Source organism: Halictus rubicundus, chromosome 7 (assembly GCF_050948215.1).
Source record: "Halictus rubicundus isolate RS-2024b chromosome 7, iyHalRubi1_principal, whole genome shotgun sequence".
NCBI classification, from domain to species: Eukaryota; Metazoa; Arthropoda; class Insecta; order Hymenoptera; family Halictidae; genus Halictus; species Halictus rubicundus.
The window spans coordinates 15,824,209-15,839,706 of NC_135155.1; the positions used below are offsets into that span (position 1 = coordinate 15,824,209).

General features: G+C 40.8%; 1 protein-coding gene across 2 annotated transcripts in view; it reads right to left on the reverse strand.

Annotated features, from left to right (window-relative positions):
• Positions 1-14,894, reverse strand: part of Rdga (retinal degeneration A) — a 66,737-nt gene extending 51,843 nt beyond the window's left edge. For both annotated transcript variants that reach the window (XM_076790803.1, XM_076790804.1), the window contains exon 1: positions 13,668-14,894. In XM_076790803.1, coding sequence (XP_076646918.1) covers positions 13,668-14,755 — 1,088 coding nt within the window. In that variant the 5' untranslated portion in view covers positions 14,756-14,894. The remainder of the gene's footprint in view (positions 1-13,667) is intronic.
• Positions 14,895-15,498: the final 604 nt, after the last annotated feature.

Here is a 15,498-nt window from a genome sequence, read left to right on the forward strand (position 1 = left end):
TTGACTGAATTTGACATTTTTTTTTCTATCGCATCACTACCTTTACGCTCGCGGAATCTCTTTGAAGTACACCCAACTCTTTTTCTACGCCGTAGACATGTTCCTCGAAACATCGTGTAAAGAGAATCCCGTAGAAAAAGTCATGAAAACTTAACTGCATAAGTTCTGAGATATGTACAATCTAAAAAGTGTTCGAACATAAAATTTCTCAGTCTCGAGAAATCGACGATATTCTGATGATATTCTGAAGCTCGAAGATTCTACCATCGCACGCCGTTATTCATTTTCCTCCAAGATATTTTGACATGATGCAGCGCATGAGAAACTGAGGAACGATTTTTCCGAAGAAACGCTATAAATTGAAAAACATTAAAAACGTACGCGAAACATGAAAAATTGATGTTCAACGAGAGTTGGATGTCTGTCCAATATCCTCTAGCAGTTTTATTCCCTCTCCTCGGCTAGCGAGATCAGGCTCCGCTCGAGGCGCTAATGCGAGTAGTGGGGGGAGGAGTGGGGATGCAGCGCGAACAAGTAGCGAGGCGCGACGTCGTTTCCGTTGAGCATTTCGGTTCCTCGGGTGAAAAGGCTCGCGTGCGAGGAAATAGGACGTAATTATTGAAACAGAAGGCGGCCGGCTCGAATCGATTTTCAGGTTCTATATTTTCTTTTTTTGCTCCTTTTTTCTCGCCGGGCCACGCTATCGCGAGCACGTAGCGGATAATCGAACGTTCGTCGAAGACACCGGGCCGCTCGGGAACTTTCAGCAATTTTCCGGCTCTCTCCACTTTCGTATACTACTTGATATTGTGTGTTACAAACTGTCGATACTCTTATCCATTTTTCGCGTTTTAAAAAGCCCAGGAGAGAGAGAGAAAGAGCGGAAGCTTGCGAACCAGGCCGGGCCCGAACACGTTCCACCGATAAAGTAAAATCTTCGAGGCGTTCCCTCGCGCCATTTTCTTCTCGTCTCGATACCAACGATTTCTCTTTTTCCATTTTGGGAAATTCGCCTCGACGAATAGGTCGCCAGGGACTGTCGAACGAATGCCGGAAGTACGATCAATGATGGCGTCGTCTCGGTGAAAGGATGCCGAAGACCGACGCGAGTGTTCACAATGGACGGATATATGATGGTGGCCATTGACGACTTCGGTGCCGTTTTAGGACACGCATTGTCCTCGGTAATACAGTCGGTTTGTATTTTTCATATATTTCAGGGCTGGTGAAGATGACCGTCGAAATTAGGGGTGGGAGACAGTTTTGAATCGTTACTCTATTTTTGCTGTAAGGAACTTTTGATAAAATAATAAATATAGCTTTAAAAAAAATCAATTTCGACGCCCTTGCACCCAAGATCAGGTATCCTCATTACGCTACAACATTGAAAGCAATTGCACGTGTGCGATATCTCATTAAATGCACTGTAAGTAGAAATAAATTATGTGGTAGATGAAATTATAAATATATATACAGGGTGGTCCGTTTAAGTAAGGCCACCTAAATATCAGGTTATTGTGATGAAAAAAATATTTGTTACGTAATGTGCACGGTGTCAGCGGACCAAATATCTGGTAAGAATATTTTTTTCAGAAGGTCATTTTTTCGGACATATCAAGGTCATCGGTGTTTTTTGATACATGACTACATTTTTTTTTTATTGCATCGTGTAACGGATCGAAAAATCTATTAAAATATGTATAATAACATGACCTTGAAATGACCTTGAGCTTCTATTTCGTACTCCTGAGACGCCAACAATTAAATTAATTTCGAAAATTCAAACAAATTCTCCTGATTTTGAACAAATCGATTTTCTGGAGATTCAAAATGAGGATTAACACCGATTGTTAGACGAGAGAGAAAAATTCCTCGCGGATGTTGTTCGGATTGAAGGCGCGGCTCTGTTCGCGAATTGCGAAACGAAAAATTGATTTCCGGTTCCGCGACTTTTCGTCTCCTGAAAGTTAATTACCAGCCGGGATCAATGCGTTACGCAACCCATCGCCGGAATGCTTTATTTTCCATTCTGCGTGGTATAATTAACCGGAGACTCTATGCAGATTAATTAGCCGGGGCTAATAATTCATTACCCCTTTCCACGCGGCAGCGCCGATCCGCTGCATGAATATGCAAGCCGTCTTCGGCGCTGATTACAATAATAACGACGAAAGTAATTGCTTTCATCGTTTCTTTACCTTGTACTTGTTATTAGACCGCGGACGTCGCGCGTTCGCGGAATTATGCGAATTTTCCTCGACGCGAAATTCATAGCTTGTTTTCGTTCCGCGATACCTCGTTAGTTCGCAAGCCGAACTTCTTTGTGCGAATTTGCATTTTTTTGGTGACTATGTCTTCTTCCTTTTCTTTTTTAAAATAGTTTTAACGTTGATCAGCATCGATTTTATGCACTCGTGACAAAAATTAGTGGATCAAATGCAAAGCAATAAAATCGTTTCAAGAATTTTCAGATAGGAAAATTATCTATTATAATTATTTATTATTGTGTCCCAAAAATGTTGTGCTTCCTTGAAAGGGGTGATTCCTGAGGCGATTTGAAGTAACTTTTTCCTTTGCGAAAATGTTCTCCGCGGCTTTGTTAAGGAGTTATTAACGAAAAACACCGACCAATCAGAGCGCGACTATAGGGTCTATGATTGGTCTCTGTTTTTCGCTAATAACTCCATAACAAAGCCACGGAGAACATTTTCGCAAAGGAAAAAGTCACTTCAAATTCGGGTCAGGATTCACCCCTTCCAAAGAAATACAATATTTTTGGTATACTCGTCAACTCGGTGAGGTTCGCGATAATTAAATTTGCAATCACTATTTGCATAAATTTTTGTTGCATTCGTGGTTGAACGAATTTTCAAGCTGAACAGAGCTCGTCTCGTTTTACCGTAATGGATATTCCGTGCGTTATTTTGCTAAAAACCGATATATCTGATGGATAACAAAAGTTTCCATTACTCCTCGTTACTCTGTCGCATACCAAATGAGGTTATGAATTATAATGCCGCTTTGTAAAAACGGCATGAACTTTCCGTTCGATCCAATACGCCGCGCAGTTACTGTACGCAATCTTTTAGAATTTCAGGTAATCCACTTTTCCCTCCATACTTCATAAATTCCGCGGAGGATAAATTGCTCGATCTCTTTAGACGGTACGCTACTTTCATTGTTCATTGGTAATGAAGTGGCTTCTGCGACAGGTTTATTAGTTCCCCGCTATAGTGATCTACTTACTATATCGCGGGTAGGTATCCGAGCGATAATCATTTCGTGTTCAATACTGGCCGTTTCAAAACACACAAACGTTACCGTCGATTTCGCGCAGTTGCAATCAATTTAGGATGTAATCGTTTCGAAATCAGTTTGTCGGGAGGGCGGGAGGGAGGGGGAGACTACGCGGAAGATTAAATTTCACTTTGGCCATGCACAGCGAAACTTTCCCGTTTGCCGATTCTTATTCCATCGAGAACCGAGCGCGACAGAACTGCCATGAACTTTCGGAACTCGTTCCCGACCGGAAGTCGTCGCGGGAAAAGTACATCAACGTTGCACGGAGTTTTCCTTCTGAAATTCCCGTCGGTCGTCGCGCCATTTTCTTTCGCTTTTGCGGCATTGAATCGAGAATACAATTTTCCGACAGTTAACACAGGAAACCGGTCATTTAGACATTTGTGTTAACAGCTCGGTTGTTTTGCATTTGCTGGACAATTTTACGGGAACGTGCGATTTAGCAACGGAACCTACAATTTTATATTTCACCAGAACAAATAATGTGAATCGTTGTTTGCTTTCGAAATTTAAAATCAGCAAAATTTGAATTTAAAGTATTTTCTTTGAATATTATTTTTTAAAAATAATAGTATTTTTGATGAATAGTATGAATGAATAGTATTTTTTAAAGTGGGCGCATAAAAATTCGTGGTGTAAAATGTTATGGAAGAATAATATTAGGGGGACCCATAAGTAATCAATTATTTTGGAATCTAAGACAAACTTTGTAGTAAATTCAAGTTTTCATTTCTTAATTTATTATATAATCTCCATCCCCCAATGTGGACCCAAGGCTTCTCGACAATTCTTGTCTACTTAATTTTGGATCAGCTTCCATTAGAGATTTTGGGGTGTCGCTATCAAATTCAACTGGTCGTCCGAGGCCTGTCAGAGAGATCATAATCGCCAGCAGCAAACCTTCTGAACCAACGTTGACACTTGTTGACCTTCGATACATCTCCCTAAACATCGCAAATTTTTTTTGTTGTTACATTAAATCCCGCATGAAAATGAAAAGGTATGCAATGACGAATATGATCCTCGGAAGGTACGGACGCCGCCATTTTATTACAGGGTTGTAAAAAAAAAGATACTTTTTAGAATATTTTGAACACAGGCTGCTTTATCGAAAACTGTAAAAAAGTGTTTCCTCTAGAACGATCGGTGCAGAACTCAAGGGAAAACAAATTCTTTGCAAATAATTGATTACTTATACCCGTAATATGTTCGTGCACATAAATATTGAACGACCGTGTAGCTCGCTAGCGTGGAGGTACAAGCGCTCGCAGACAGAGGCAAGTTGGTACATCATCGGAGGGTAGATAAAAGTTGTGAAACACGGGGTTTGATAAGACCCAGATGACAATAATGAAGTCACTTTATCTTCGTACCGTGTCCGGAGGAGAAAAATCGTTGAATGAAAGTCTTCCCGAGCAGAACGGCGCTATAGGATGTTTCGCGACGGACGTGAGCGTTCGTTTAGATAGCCAACGGCTTGTGAAACCACCGAGTTACAGCTCGGTAACGTTTACCGCGATAAACTGATATTTAAGGGAAGTTCATGCTTACCACCGCCGTGTTACTATGACGGCGACATTAACACTGAACCAACCGAGCGTCAGTAGCGACTGGCGTACGTTACCTTCTAAAAAGGACAAGACTGTACAATGTTTAACCCTTAAATGCACGAGTGGGGTCCGCAAAGGACCCCAGTGTTGGATTTTGTGTTAACATTTTTAGCCGCGCCATTTTTAGTTTACAGAAATTGTACAGTTTTACAGAACGTTTACAGAAATAAATTGTTGCTGTAATCAAAGTTAGCAAGGAATTAGGTAAGTGGGGTCCTCAATGGACCCCATGTATACATTCATGTTCCTAATATTTAGTTTACCTATGCACTTAAGGGTTAATACAGTATACGCTTGGATAAGGAAATTCGTCTAATAATTTTCTAGGGAAGCTTCTTCATGATTTTAATAGTTCTAACAAATTTGGAACCGGTTGTTTCAGTGCTGGTTTAGTGTCAGAGGACAGTGAAAGTTGCTGAGCCATTTCGAGGTTTTACGCGTTCAACTATTTAGTCATATTTAGAAACCCTCAAGATCTCTGGTGGTTACTACACCCCAAAATTTAAATCTAGAGTTCTAAATTCTTAGAATTTTGCATTCTAAAATCTAAATTTAGGGTCCCTGAACGCTGGAGGTTTCTACACCCCTAAATCTAAAACTAGTGTTCCGGAACTCTGAGGGTTTCTCACCCCAAAATTTAAAACTAGAGTCACGGAACTCTGGGGGTTTCTGCATCCCAAAATTTAAGTCTGTAGGCCCTAAACTCTGAGGGTGTCTACACCCCAAAATTGAAATGAAGGGTCCCCAAACTCTGTGGGTTTCTACAACCCAAAATTTGAAACTAGAGTCACGGAACTCTGGGGGTTTCTACACTCCCAAATTTAAAGTCCCCAAATTTTTAGAATTTTGCATTTTAAAATCCAAGTCTACGGTCCCTAAATTTTAAGAGTTTCTACACCCCAAAATCTAAAACTAGAGTCCCTGAACCCTGAGGGTTTCTCACCCCAAAGTTTAAATCTAGAATCCCCGAAACTCTGAGGGTTTTCACACCACCATAAAATCTAAATCTAGAGTCCCCTAACTTTAAGGATTCTAGGACGCAAGCTAATGAGTACCTAAAGTTTGAGGACCCCCAATTTTTTAGATCCGAGTTTTCAATATAAATATCGAGAATTGAGGGCCTCCTCCAGTCTGAGGTTCTTCAGGTCTCGAGGCACAAACTTGTTTTCCTGTCGTGAGGATCTCAAGTTTGAAAACAGAAAGACTGCAAGATAACGAAATAGACCGAGGTTATATGGCTTTAAAGCCCTTTGATTCCCTCGACTTGAATTTCCAATTGAACTCACCATTCCAGATACCTTCTCGGTTGCTTTATATTTAGAACTTCGGATTTCAGTCTCTCGACTATTGCTTGTACCAATATCCGATCTTCGATTCTGACTTGATTTGATTCTTGTCTCGCGAACCTGACTCCATCCAATTCAGGATCCTCGTATTGCTTCTGTCCATATCGAATTTTCAAGCAGTGAATTAACAGGATTTCTATTCTAGCTGCCTCCGATTCGGCTTTCCTTTCTATACTCGAACGCGAACGCGGCTCTACTAAATTTTTTATGAAACATGTCGAGACGTTCGTGGAAATTTGACAAACTGGTGCACGACGGTGCAGAGAAGCGATCACTGGCAAAGTTTCAATTTCTTAGATTGAAAGTCCCCCCGTAAGGGTAGTTTCTCAATCTGAGAAACAAGTAATACCAGAATTAGATTCTACGACCCTAAGAACCTCTAACACCTTTCTGTTTGTCACTAATAGACTGGGGATTTTTATGCAAAATTATGCAAAACAGGAACCAGACAGGAGTTTATTCCGTTCCTTTGCGATTTTACATTCTCGAATTCCTTTAATCTTTCTTCTGTTTCAAAGACCGCTCACCTATCTCTGCCATAAATGCATAAAATCGGACACCTGGTAATTAACACGTTAACTGCCACGATTTTTGACTGGGATTAGAAATTCATTTTTATTGCGACATATCCGGATAAACCGAAATTTATTAGGATCTTTAGAATTCAGAAGGTTTAAGACAGCAGCCCCTATAATACATTTTACATTTCCAGCTTCGGTTTGATTAATTAAATTACTGATGGCATGCAACGTGTGAATAATATACAATTAGAAGAAACACGAATTCTATTGGCGTGGAGGAGTATAAAGTAAACGGGAACACCGTGAGGCGAATTCTAACCATTGGATTAGTATCGCAAGGTATCCTCGGTCCGGTAAAAGACTGGCCGCGTGAAAAAAAAAAACGTGACGCGAAAAACCAATGAAGACGCGAACGGCGCGGTCTAGCAAATTGCGTTTAATCCGACGGTTCGATGGAACAGCAGTAATAAAAATCTCGTTATCCGACTTCGCCGTGGCTTCCATCGGCACGGGAATGAAACTTTCGTTTCAGATGCTCGAAACGTTTAACCAACTTCGGCCACAATGGACTTCTTCTCGCGCTTCGCCGCGGCGCGCCGCGCCGGTGCGCTTCAATTAGACGCGTCCGAGCCCTAATCAACTTGTCTCTTGAATCATTGACGTCTTAATCTTCCCGAAATAGAAAAGCTCGGCCGAGCTGCGAATTCCACCGGGTACAAAAGACCAGACATCGAAGCCTGCGAATTGCACACACGGTCGAATCGAATTGACTTCGATTAAGCCCCGTGTACGAACTTTCGCGGAGAAACCTCGTGCAATGCGAACGCTATATGGAACTAGCCGCCTCTCTTTCCCCGGGGTCTGTTAAACTAATAAAAATTGCGGAAATGGTAAAATGGTAACTGGTAGGAACTCGTGTAAATTTACTATATCCTTGCGAAAGCTTGAACGCCTATAAAATCCTAATTACACCCTATAGAAAATAAAGTTTGCTTCGTTGTATTAAAAATTTGTTTACGTGTAAGTCTTTTTACCCAGGAAAAATTGTGCAAATGGTAAAATGGTAACTGATAGGATCTGGTAAAAATTGACTAAAGAAAATAAAGCTTGCTTTCATTGTATTAAAAATTTGTATACGTGTAGGTCTGTTGACCTAATAAAAATTGTGGAAATGGTAAAATGGTAACTGATAGGATCTGATAAAAATTTAGTATATCCTTGCAAAAGCTTGAACACCTATAAAATACTAATTACACTCGACAGAAAATAAAGTTTGCTTCATTGTATTAAAAATTTGTTTACGTGTAAGTCTTTTTACCCAGTAAAAATTGTGGAAATGGTAAAATGGTAACTGATAGGATCTGGTGAAAATTTACTATACAAAATAACGCTTGCTTTCATTGTATTAAAAATTTGTATACGTGTAGGTCTGTTAACCTAGTAAAAATTGTGGAAATGGTAAAATGGTAACTGTTAGGATCTGGTGAAAATTTACTATACAAAATAAAGCTTGCTTTCATTGTATTAAAAATTTGTATACGTGTAGGTCTGTTAATCTAGTAAAAATTGTGGAAATTGTAAAATGGTAACCGATAGGATCTGATAAGAATTTACTATATCCTTGCAAAAGCTTCAACACCTATAAAATACTAATTACACCCTACAGAAAATAAAGTTTGCTTCGTTGTATTAAAAATTTGTTTACGTGTAAGTCTTTTTACCCAGTAAAAATTGTGCAAATGGTAAAATGGTAACTGATAGGATCTGGTAAAAATTGACTAAAGAAAATAAAGCTTGCTTTCATTGTATTAAAAATTTGTATACGTGTAGGTCTGTTGACCTAATAAAAATTGTGGAAATGGTAAAATGGTAACTGATAGGATCTGATAAAAATTTAGTATATCCTTGCAAAAGCTTGAACACCTATAAAATACTAATTACACTCGACAGAAAATAAAGTTTGCTTCATTGTATTAAAAATTTGTTTACGTGTAAGTCTTTTTACCCAGTAAAAATTGTGGAAATGGTAAAATGGTAACTGATAGGATCTGGTGAAAATTTACTATACAAAATAACGCTTGCTTTCATTGTATTAAAAATTTGTATACGTGTAGGTCTGTTAACCTAGTAAAAATTGTGGAAATGGTAAAATGGTAACTGTTAGGATCTGGTGAAAATTTACTATACAAAATAAAGCTTGCTTTCATTGTATTAAAAATTTGTATACGTGTAGGTCTGTTAATCTAGTAAAAATTGTGGAAATTGTAAAATGGTAACCGATAGGATCTGATAAGAATTTACTATATCCTTGCAAAAGCTTCAACACCTATAAAATCCTAATTACACCCTAAAGAAAATAAAGTTTTATGTCATTTTATTAAAAATTTGTTTACGTGTAGGTCTGTTAACCCAACAAAAATTGTGAAAATGGTAAAATGGTAACTGATAGGAACTGGTAAAAATTTACTATAGAAAATAAAGTTTGCTGTCATTTTATTAAAAATTTGTATACGTGTAGGTCTGTTAACCCAACAAAAATTGTGGAAACGGTAAAATGGTAACTGATAGGAACTGGTAAAAATATGCTACAGAAAATAAAGTTTGCTTTCACTTTATTCAAAATATGTTTCCGTGCAAATCCGTTAACCCCCAAAACAATTGTAGTAAATGACAAAAAAGAAGCTTAAAAATCTCGTCTTCGACAACAATCCAAACGGATTAAATATTATTATCTTGTACTACTTATTCTTTCGCAATGGAAAATATCGCAGCTATTAAAAACTGGAATAAGGACTACCTTCTTCGACTTTTCGTGCTTACAACATTTTCCGAAACATATTTCGTTCATAAAATATGTCGAGAATTTAATAAAGAGCCTGCCCACGTGTTTCACGCATAACTGTGCAATTTTTCGCAACATGCAAGAAATTTGACATTCTTTCGCCGTAAGTGCGAGACTGTAATGCGCATTTTGCGAGTGTCAAATCCGAGGGAAATAGTAACGGGTATTTTCCTGCAGGGGCGAGAACAATCGACCCACTTCAATTGTATTATCTTCGAGCGCAATACCTCGAAAGCGCGAGTTTGTTCTATTTTATGCATGGAAGCTCGAAGAAAATTCGCAAAGGGATGTGTCCGTCTCGAGACACACACCGGTGTAGAAAACTTCGAAAGCGTCTCGATATCCTGCGTCCGCAGGACGAATTGAACGATCGATTTCCAATTCTGAGCGTATACAAAACAGATATCCTAAAGGGCCAGATAACGAAATCATAAAAAGATACTGCCCTCACCTCTTGCAGAATTCTGTAGAACGAATTATCTTTCGCCAACTTGAAGAGTTGAACGGATTGGAACAATTAGAGAGGTGTTACTGTACTCGAAGACGGAAACAATTCAACATTTCGTTGATCTTCTAGGATTCGAAGAAAATGTCTCTGGTGGATTGAATCACGATATGCCATTGTGAAAGTTGCCGAAGAAAGATCAGGACAATTAGCGAGGTAATACTGGAAAGTTCAAGACACCGAAGTAATACCGTACTTTCAGGACACCGAATAGTTCAACGTTCACTTTTCCAATATTTCAGGATTCCCTTAAAATGTCACTGGCAGAGAAAGTTCGCAGATTGCTAGAATTACCATGGAAAGTTCAAGACAATTAGCGAAGTAATACCGTGCTTTAAGGACTCGGGTAGTTCGGTATTTACTTTCAAGATTTCAATGAAACGTCGTGAACTTGTGATATATGATCGCAAGGAATTTACCGAAGCAGGATTACGGCAATCAGCGAGGCGGTACTGTACTTTAGGAACATGGCGAATCTAATATTTACTATTCCTACTACTTGTGAAGTGTCTAATATACTTCCCCAAGTTTCCAGTGAAATGTTATTCGTGTATTATGATGGGTAATTGCAGGAATTATTCGAGAGAGATATCGCGACAATTAACGAGGCAGTACTGTACTTCAGTCATGCAGACAGTACAGTGCCCATATTCTCAAGTATTTCAAGAGTCTAATAAAATATTCCCGGTATATTAGATTAAGGAATTTGATTGTAGGAGTTATTGAAGAGACACCGAAGCAATTAATGAGGCAGTACTGTGCTTTAGGGAGATAGCAAATCTAATATTTACTTTTCCTATTACTTGTGAAGTATCTAATATACTTCCCCAAGTTTCCAGTGAAATGTTATTCGTGTATTATGATGGGTAATTGTAGGAATTATTCGAGAGAGATATCGCGACAATTAACGAGGCAGTACTGTGCTTCAGTCATGCAGACAGTACAGTGCCCATATTCTCAAGTATTTCAAGAGTCTAATAAAATATTCCCGGTATATTAGATTAAGGAATTTGATTGTAGGAGTTATTGAAAAGACATCGAAGCAATTAATGAGGCAGTACTGCGCTTTAAACGAGCAGAGACTCTCCTGCTTGCTTTCCCCAACATTTCAGGATTAAAATAAAACATACTTCGCGTACTAAACTAAGTACGATGCACGTTTGCAGAAATTATTGAAGAGAGATTAAGACAATTAATGAGGCAGTACTGTGCTTTAAAGGTGCAGAGACTCCCCTGCTTACATTCCCCAATATTTCAGGATTGTAATAAAACATACTTCGCGTACCAAACTAAATACGATGCACGATTGCAGGAATTATTGAAGAGAGATTAAGACAATTAATGAGGCAGTACTGTGCTTCAAACGTGCAGAGACTCTCCTGCTTACTTTCCCCAATATTTCAGAATTCTAATAAAACATACTTCGCGTACAAAACTAAATACGATACACGATTGCAGAAATTATTGAAGAGAGATTAAGACAATTAATGAGGCAGTATTGTGCTTCAAACGTGCAGAGACTCTCCTGCTTACTTTCCCCAATATTTCAGGATTCTAATAAAACATACTTCGCGTACAAAACTAAATACGATACACGATTGCAGAAATTATTGAAGAGAGATTAAGACAATTAATGAGGCAGTATTGTGCTTCAAACGTGCAGAGACTCTCCTGTTTACTTTCCCCAGTATTTCAGGATTCTACTAATTTATTCTTCGCATATAAAACCGTGATTAATCATCGAACAGAAGATCCCAGTTTTTGAAATCTAATGAAATGTAGCCGGCGTGTTAAGCTGATTAATACATGGTGCATCGTAACATGTTCTCCCGCATATCTTAGTTAAACATTTCCGACCCCGTCTCGTGGAACGTGTTAAAATTAATCTTCAAGGGGATCGCCGCGAGTGTTACACGAACCAGCATGCGAATCGTGAAATATCGTCCTGCATTTGCAACTTCCTCAAGCCTTATCTTCGGTAACATCGGAAAAATATCCGCAACATTTGTCAAATACGGACGCTGCCTCTCGAAGATAGATTCGCTGCAATGACGTGGGAAAAATGCAACATGCACTTTTACGTACTGTAGCGAGACATAGCGAGTGCCATACACCCTTTATTTGTCATATAACTTTTCCATCTAAGCTCTTTTATAGTAGAATAACGTTTGAAATCTCGATTATTTCATTTTACGACCTTTATGCGAAATTTTCAATAGACCTTTCAAAAATATTTTATTGCATCAAGCTCTTTTGTCTAAAGTGTGGCATAATCAATTTTTTATACTTGAGATATAGTTTCTTCAGTTATATTTGGCTGTATTTGAAAAGTGTGACACGAATGCTTCCAGCACGATAGCTACTTAACAAATTGTATCAAATTTCAGCGGAGACTGATAAAATACAGAGCCGAATCAGATTATCAATTACCGTTTTATTTCCCCTGGCATTTTCACACGGAAATTTCGAGAATGTATCTGACACGTGGCAATCATCGATACACATGTTACAGAATTACTCCCATACATTTTTATTAAAAATTCGAACAGTAAAAAGTCAATCTCCAATTTTTGCTAAACGTTAGCGCGCACATATTGCACCTTCAAAATTGATTATCTGTGAAAATTTAACCTTTCAACTTCTGGCAATTAATTTTAATCACAATCCACTTTTATTAACGGGAGAGACTTTTTCAGAAGGACTATGATAAAAAATATACCTAGGAAATTTTTAAATCAGAAATTACAAAAATTCTCCTCCACGTTTACATTCTACCCTTTTCGTATGAAATCGTACTCTCCTAATTGCACCACGATTTTCCTACGATCGTTTCACACCGTTGTGCAGCAAAGACATGAGCGAAACGACAGAAACAGCAAACCAAAATGCAAGAAGAGAAAACAATAGAAAATGGCAACATCGACCAAGCAAAACGACAGAAAACGTACAGTCAGTCAACAAAGTCCCCGCCCTTTAAAACGGGGTACCTTTTTTAAAAGTCGACGAAACGACTTGAGATTTTTCATGGACTCGGAAAACCTAATTTGCTGTACAATGTCCACAGAAATTTTCCAGGAATCTACACGGGAGGCTACTGTATGAGCTCTAAGAGGGGATTCTCGTGTAACTGGTCCACGAAATCGATTTTTTAAAAGTATAGAACCGTAAAAATGCTTTCCAACTTCAAAAAACTTTTTCTATCCATTAGGTCTCAATGATTGATATAAATGCTAATTGCACTACCGAAGAGAATAACAATTTAAGAGACAAACATTTCTTTTCTAGCTTTTACACGGATCTTTGTGCCGATACAATACTAAACTTCTATGGGCAACAGTTTTCTGGAGAAAGAAAATGTTAAAATATTCGATTTTCCTGGTTGACACGAGAATCCGGCCTTGAACAGATTTGAAAGAGGTCTCTGTGAAGCAGCACGAAGGGGCACAAACGAGCAACAGCATTGGGAACAGTTCCCCGCGAACACGAAAACACTCTGCAAGTATTCGGAACAAGGGACATGTCCCATTCACCAGACGTACCCACCCTCTTGTCGGTCTAGCCTCGGTGCCAGGCAGCAGAGCGGTGTACCTGGTCTGCGCATCGGTGGGCAGAACAATGTCGACGCTCTTCGAGCGGACGCTTTGCTGAGGAACGGCCAGGGTGTCAGCGTGCTCCCCTTTCCCATTTTTATTGTTGAAACAGGAATCCACCGAAGCAGCACGGTCCCTCTTCAACTCTGGTACCGTCAAGAAAATATCCCTAACCACGAACTTGGTCTTGCTGACGCTGAGGTTATCCTCTTCGTCGTCGTCATCGTCGTCGTCGATCTTCTCTTCGTCCTCCGTCGAGCTGACGACGGTCGGTAGGTCGCCGGGGTACGAGGTGAGAGCCTCTTGCCTGGAGAGCTTAGGGGATGCGATGGATCTTCTGCGTTCCCTTGCTGGGAACAAACCGCCCCTGATCTCGCAGACATCGGAGTCCTGGGTGTCCTTGATCTCTTGGACCACAGGTTCAGATTGAACGACCGTCGCCGCATCGTTGCTAGCCTCGTCGAGCAACTTCTCGGTGAAGGTGGTGAGAGTGACTCTGATCTCTGGGCTACCCTCGCTCTTCTGCTCCAGCTCGGAATCATCATCGTCCTCGGAGGTATCGTCGACCTCGTCGGGAGCTTCGTCCTCCCTTGACGAAGGATCCTCGTCGTCCCTGCTCGAGTACAGGCTCTTATGCTCCTCCACGCAAGCACAATGATAGCAACCGGACACTTGTATCGTCGGCGTCTCCGGCCGTCGGATCCCACCCAAACTGGTCTGCCCTGGTAACCCATAGATCCTCTCGCAGACGTCGAAGCTCTTCGATCTTTGTCCACTTTGTAGCTGGGGTACTCGCAACGTGGCCGATCTACGACCTCGAGCAGAGTCCTGCGACCTAGCTGGCGAACAGGAGGACGAAGAGGACGACGTGGTCCGCGCGGATCTACACTCGCGAGTGTCGTCGTGGCGCTTGGCTTCCAGCTGGATCTCGTCGAACGACGCCGAGCGCACCTGCTTGGGCACCTCCAGGCTAGACTGCGACTTCATCTCGGCTCCCGTGGGGGTCCTCGACCGCTTGAACGTCGAGCGCAGCCTTTGCATCCTCACGCGACAGCTATCTGCTCAGTAGCAACGCTCTGATACTTTTCGATGATGGTCTGACAAGAGACACGCCCTGTTCTTCTTCTTCAGGGGACGCCTGATCTTCTTCTTCTTCTTTTTCCGAGGACACCCGATTCTCTTCTTCTTCTTCTTCTTCTTCTGTTTCAGAGGACACCTGAGCCTGTTCTTCTTCCTTCTGAGAGGACACCTCAGAGAGGACACCGTCTTCGTCCTCCTCTTCGTCGTCCGTGTCCTCCAGGTGGATCGAGGCCCGATCCAGCGCGAGCCAACTCCGACCGATCCACACCTCGATCAAATCGATGCACCTCGGCGACGGGGAAGCCGACACCAGCTGCCCGAGACCGCACCCTTCCGCCACCTTCGATCCAGCGGCCGATCTGCAGCCCATCATAAGTGACCTCGGCTTCTAACCCCGGCTTCCGCGCTTTCGATCCTCTAATTTCGCTTCTTCCGCCGGAGGAACTCGACCTTCAACTCAGGTAGTCTTCTTTGGATCCTCGGAAGACGGCACTCTTCGCCTTACGATGTTCTCGAGCTGTCTGTATATTTGAGAATCGTAGCCACTCGATTCGAGTCTGAACGGGAACTTCCGGTTCTGTCTTGTCCTTTGTGCAAAGCACCTTCTCGGGTACCTACAATTGTAGATCGTATTTAGTCGAATGGTGTTCCACCGAAAACTATGTTACACTTTATTAGCTCGAATGATGTCCCACCGAAAACGG